Source organism: Lethenteron reissneri, chromosome 22 (assembly GCF_015708825.2).
Source record: "Lethenteron reissneri isolate LAM-NWPU_2019-01 chromosome 22, ASM1570882v1, whole genome shotgun sequence".
Lineage (NCBI taxonomy): Eukaryota > Metazoa > Chordata > Hyperoartia > Petromyzontiformes > Petromyzontidae > Lethenteron > Lethenteron reissneri.
This window is the reverse complement of record NC_083800.1, coordinates 14,487,487-14,493,486: the sequence shown is the minus strand read 5'-3', so window position 1 is coordinate 14,493,486 and position 6,000 is coordinate 14,487,487. Positions and strand designations below refer to the sequence as shown.

Genomic DNA, 6,000 nt, shown 5'->3' with positions numbered 1-6,000 from the left:
ACATGTAAAGGCGATGTGCGTTACTTATCTTTACTTTAGTATCACACAGTGTTGTTATTAAACGGAGAGCTGTTATTCGTTTACAATTTCAGGCTTCTTGAATTTACCCTTGCCATGACAAGTGACCTCATCCACCTAATCAGGGTACCTGTGTCACAAGCAACAAGAATGCATTTGAAAGCTCCTTGAATAGCCCAGCAATGCAGACCCCAATGCAGTACCTTTGCTTCCAGTGTTGCTCAGTTGACCACGGTTGCAATTCACACGTTTAATTGGACAAGTCTAGAATTAAGTCATGTTTATTTGAATGTTGCTTGGGAACTTGCAAGCCAACCTCAGCTCAATGAACCATCCCCAGCGATTAGATTAATTTCTTATGAATAATAGTATTTTTTCTCATCTCATTTGTGGGTTTTCTCGCTTTGTCTAAACTTATGGAAGAACATGTACATATAATGTAAAACTTTGCATGTCCGCTATGATGACGGGCTCGTCTAGGGCTATGCCTCCTGGGAATTGGCACATGTTCGGGTTGGCAGAAATTTATTTGTCCCGATATCTGGTGGCATTGTGTTGAACTTGAATGCAATCCTAGTTGGCCTTTATTCACATTAAAGGCAAACTGCGTTCTGGGGCCCCAACACTTCCTGATTGGGGGCCCTGCCCCCTTTCGACTCTGCGCCTTTCCCTTTCAGCCCCGCCCCTTCCGTAGGCCCTCCCCTTTCTGTTGAGGCCCCGCCTCTTTCTGTTGAAGCCCCGCCCCTTTCTGGTGAGGTCCCGCCTCTTTCTGCTGAGGCCCCGCCCCTTTCTGCTGAGGCCCCGCCCCTTTCTGTTGAGGCCCCTCCCCTTTCTGTTGAGGCCCCGCCTCTTTCTGCTGAGGCCACGGCTCACCCCCCAGGCACGTGGTGAGTTTGAGTCGTGGTGGAGGTTGTGGAAGTCTCGGGGTGCGTGGGGGTGTCAGGAAGGGTGGCTTCACGCTCATGCAGTTTTGATTGAGCAAGGCTGAGAAATGTCTTCAGTGGAAAAGGTGACAGCGCTCACGTCGCCGACCGCGTGCATGTTGTGGCAGTGCGCTTGAGGAACACGTCCTTTGTAGTATCTGCTTGTGCACCACCGCTCACAGCGCGAGTGCACAAAACTTCGCATGCACTCTGAATGGTCAGTTGATCGATTCTCGCGCGCGATTCCTCCACAGAGACGCGGTAATCGATTCCCCTGGTCCCGCGCTCTCGCGGGCTCTCTCCCATTGGCCGCGAGTTCCCCGCAGCCCCCGACCTCTGACCTCTGACCGAGCGAGCGGGAGGAGCTTCGCTGGGAGCGCGGGAAACGCATTTCTCGGGTCCGTGGCCGCGACCTCCCGCGACCCCGACCCTGACCCTGCCCCCCGCCGTCCCCGCAGCCCCTGCGCGGGGTCCCGGGCCGCCCCGGGGCGCTGGCTCGCGAGCGGCGAGGAGGGCAGGCGTGACGTCACGGCGAGGGGGCGGGGCCTGGCACGCCGCGCGGGGGAGCCTGGGCCGCGCTCCCGCGCCTCCTCCTCCTCCTGCTCCTCCTCGCTCCGAGGCGAGCGGCGGTGGCGGCAGCGGCCGAAGGAGCTGGCGGCAGCAGCGGCGGCGGCGGCATCAGCAGCACTCCCGCGCCCCTCTGTGCTCGGTACCGCGCCTCACTGCACATTGCAGCGATGGTGGCGGGGTGCGAGGGGAGGGGCCCCGCCGCGTCCGTTAGTGGGAGCGGGGAGCGAGAGCCCCGCCCCTCGGCCCCGCCCCTCGGCCCCGGCCCCCGCCGCCATGTTGCGAGGCGCCTCTGGGGGAGGGGGCGGGGCTTTTTTCGGGGCGGGGCTAGATGGGGGGCGGGGCTAGAAGGGGGCGGGGTTGAGGGGCGGGGGGACTGAACGAGTGTGAGGAGCGGGCTGTGCCCCCCCCCCCCCCCAAGTGGGTCCCGGCCCCGCTGGGTGATGGTGAGTGCTGGGGGTGGTGGTGTTTGACGGCGCTACCGTTGAGTGACGATGGTGAGCGGTGATGGTGAGTGAGGGCGGTGAGCGGTGACTGTCGTGGCGGTGGCGGTGGTGAGTGGCAGTCGTGAGGGTGAGTGAGGCGATGGCCGCCCTTGCCCCGCGCGGCTTCCACCCCGAGCCCGGGGCCCGGCCATTGTGCTCCGCGCCGCCAGTGACGAACAAAGGCTGCGCGGGCCCGCGTCTCACCCCGCGTCTCCCTTCGCCGTCTCTCCCCCCTCCTCGTGTCGGCCCCACAGATGTGAGCGCCGAGCCGCAGCAGCAGCAGGAGCCGGAGGCCGCCGCCACTGCATGGAGGGCTCCTCGCTGAACCGCGCGCTGCCGCCGCTGCTCGTTCGCTCCCTGCTCCCCGCGGCTCCTGCGCTCTGCGGGGGGGACCAGGGCTGGGGGGGCCCCGCGCCCAGGAACGGGCACAGCGACTACGCGGGCCCCGCTCACGACTCGGCGTTCCTCCCGCCCGGATTCTGCACCGGCCTGGACGAGGCGCGGGAGCTACAGCAGCATCGGCAGCAGCACGCGGAGGATGGGGATGTGCGGGAGGAGGAGGAGGATGGCGAAGCCTGCCCGCCCGTGCCCCAGAAGTCCACGTCCCCTGAGATCCGCCTCCGCATCACCAAGACCTACCTGAACGGCAAGGCGCAGTTTGAGGCGGCGCTGTGCAACGCGGGGCAGCAGGGGGCCGAGGGGGACGAGGAGGAGGAGGACGCGGCGGGAGATCTGCTGCCCGAGCTGGATCCGCGTCAGGCGCAACGCGCCCTGCGGGAGCTCAGCCTCCTGCATCGGGCAGAGGAGACTGCGTCCGAGCCGGCCGAGCGCAGCCTCCTTGCCCGCGTGGCCGAGCGCCACGAGCCCCGTGAACCCCCTCGCGCCTTCGCGGCGCCGGGGTCGCTGGGCCCCGAGGGCCGCGCGTCCGCCGCCCTCACCAGCCTGGCGGAGCGCGTGTGGGGCCACTGCGGCTCCGCGGAGCCCGACGCGGCGCGCTGTGGCCTCTTTAGCCTCGACCCGTGGGCGGTCGAGCCGAGGCACGGGCCCTCGGGCCAATCTGGGAATCCACTCCAGCACAGAGGCCTGGTCCAGCCCACGCCCCATGGCCAGCCTGGACACTTACTCCAACCCGGCCCCTCACTCCACCACACGCCCTTCTTCCAGCATGCACCCTTCAGTCAACCCAGATCCTCACTACAGTCCTTGTTCACGCTCCAGGCTGGATCCACACTTCCGCCCGGGCCTTCACTCCAGTCTGCTTCCACATCTCCACCGATGCCCTTCTTCCAAACCGAATCCATGCTCCCACTCCCTCGCATTGGCCATCCCGAGCCTACGCTCCACCCGGGGCCTGTCCACCACGCAGGGCCTGTCCACCACGCAGGGTCCATTCACCACCCAGGGCCCTCGCTCCACACCGGGCCCTCGCATCAGCCTGAGCCCACGATCCAATCCGGGTCTTCGTTACGAGCCGCTCCCACATCCCATCTTGTGCCCTCACTCCATTCTGGACCCACAAGACAGTGCGTTTCTACGCTTCAACCCATGCCCGTGATTAATTCTGACACCTCGAATCATCCCGGAGCCTCACTGCAGTCTGAACCGGGGATCCAATCGGAGCCCTCGCTGGAGCCTGCGTCTTCGCTGCATTCGCCTCCTACGTTGCAGTCCGGGCCCTCAACTACTCCTGGGCCTTCTTTGCAGGTCGAGTCCTCGCCCCAGCCAGAGTCCTCGCTGCGGCCCAGGTCCAGAGCACGTCCCGGGCCCAAGCGCAAGGTGAGCACAGCGACCAGCAGCTGTGGAGCCAGAGTCACTGGGTTAACATCTGGAGTTTAAGTTGATGCAGCGCTGTTTACTCTGAGCAGGTGAACCATAACATGTGACAAAAACGACATTCTGTTTTATTCAAATATGCACTCAAGACCAGGACAAACATTTACTTCCTAAATTCTGAAATAAATAAATCAATGTGCAAATGGAGCAGTTTAACTTCTGTTTGAAAACTCCAGTGTTGTCAGCTTCAGGGCACAAGGGTACACGTGGAGGTGGGTGGCACTGACATCAGAAGTGTACAGTGTAGCAAGCAAACATTAAAAAGGGGGCGCGAGGCAATGGGGTGAGGGGGAGACGACTAGGGGTTGGAGCTGATCAACCATCTTCCTACCGCTCAATCTAGTCGACTGCATCCTCACACTTGCCATACCTCATACCCAAACGATAACGGCACTTCATCCAGACACCCATTTAACGTTTTGTTTATCCTTCACCGTTGGTGTGTGTAGTCCTGGTCTGTGAGAGCACGAGCCGGTCAGGTTTGAGTGCAATGGTTGCTGTGTGGCTGGTGACGGTGCTGTGCCCACGTGATGAGTACCACCGCACGGACAGGGAACGCGTCTCACGAGGCGAGGACACCGCACCCGCCTTGCTCGCTGTCGCCTGCCGGGACCATGTTTGTCTTAAAGCAGGCTGCGTGTGTGGCTCTATGGCTCTCGGGCCTCCCCCGTGCGTGCACGAGGCTGGTGATGCTGTTGTGGCCAATTCAACTTTATGAGTCTTCCTCTGGCCTGGGCCCACTCGGCACAGTGCTGTGTGCGCGCCGTGATGGATGTGGGGATTAGTGCTCTGGGATAGAGTGGGCCGAGGGCATAAGCAGCAGCTGCACTGTTGGCAGCGTTGGGGGGCGGTGCTGTGTCCGTGGAAGCCCCGCCTGCACGCGTGCGCTGCTCAACTCCAGGCTTCTTCCGGTACCCTGTGTGCAGCGCTGCGCCTTGCAGTTGTGATTTAAGTGTGCGCCAATTAGGGACTTGAGCATGACTCTGTGAGCCTCAGGCTTTGTTGCTGACCCCGAAGAGTCCAATAGTGACAGTGCGTTTCTCATCTCGTGCATGCTGGCTTTGTCAGGACAACTTTCATTATCCTTGCCGTTGCTCGGGGCTGCATAAACAGGACACCTTTAATGTTGTCTCCACCAAGGTTGATCTCTTCCCATGAGAGATACATTCAACCTTTCACTGACACCGCTGAGTGTTTCTTATCAGCCTTCTGTAATGATTTAAAAGCGTAACGCTATTTGTAGTTGGGTGTCTGTGTGGAAATGTAACTGCTATTTGGCACTGTATAATAATGTTTAAAGTGCTCAGCCCAAGTATATAATTAAGATTGACTGAAGTGCTTTTGGTCTGGTCATTAACCATTTTCCGCTAAAATATCTACTTGGCAGAAAATACGAAAAGGAAAATTACAGGACATGAAGTTCCTCCCATTGTCACCTGGAGAGGTGGCAATGACTGAGCTCTACAAGTTTAGAAATCAAAATACACCGAGTAGCAGGGTTGCCATACCTCACTGGAAGTGCCCAAAATGACTGCATTGTGTGCATTTAAAATATCACGAACCATGTCAAAAATTGAGGAGATGCACTCCCTTGACTGGGCTATTAATGCACCCATCCAGTCAACTAAGCAAGCCTAATTTCATACCCTTGTGGCTTTGTCTGTTGGTTCTGTTATACATTTCTATCCATATCCTACATCCAGCCAACGCTTAACATCTTCCATGGCACCCTTAGCCCCTCATACTTCTGGAGGTCCTTGGATGAGTAACTCAGTCTCTTGAAAGCTTGTCTATATCGTACTGTGTTCTGGCCATCTGACTGCACGACCCTCATGGACCTGTGGAATCTAGTTTCAATGTTCTCCTTTCTGCTGCACCACTTTGCAAACTTGGTGACAAGCGCACAGGATTGGTCGTCTTAAATCTTGTGGGATTCTCTATGTGTTGCCCAGCCCCACCGCCACCCTCATGATTTTGAACCAATACATGAATACATGTACGTGACGTTTACCTGTAGCGAGTCAATGGTGTTGCCGTGATGCTTGCACCTCCAACGTGAGTGTCAAGGGCGCATGCTGCATGCCCGCTGTCCGAAGCCTCACTCTGTTGCAGGCCTGCATGCTGCTGTTGCACTCCTCCCAGGGCTTCGACTGGGTTACAGAATCCCTTGTCCC

General features: G+C 59.1%; 1 protein-coding gene across 4 annotated transcripts in view; it reads left to right on the top strand.

Moving 5' to 3' along the window:
* Nucleotides 1-868: 868 nt before the first annotated feature.
* LOC133345673 (histone-lysine N-methyltransferase NSD2-like) overlaps nt 869-6,000 on the top strand; it is a 37,505-nt gene continuing 32,373 nt past the window's right edge. The window contains exons 1-2 of one of the 4 annotated variants that reach the window (XM_061556636.1): nt 869-1,650; nt 2,248-3,769. In XM_061556636.1, the coding sequence (XP_061412620.1) occupies nt 2,300-3,769 (1,470 nt within the window). In that variant the 5' untranslated portion in view covers nt 869-1,650; nt 2,248-2,299. Of the gene's footprint in view, nt 1,651-1,881; nt 2,019-2,247; nt 3,770-6,000 lie in introns of those variants that run through there. The other 3 variants (XM_061556633.1, XM_061556634.1, XM_061556635.1) reach the window with 3 other exon arrangements.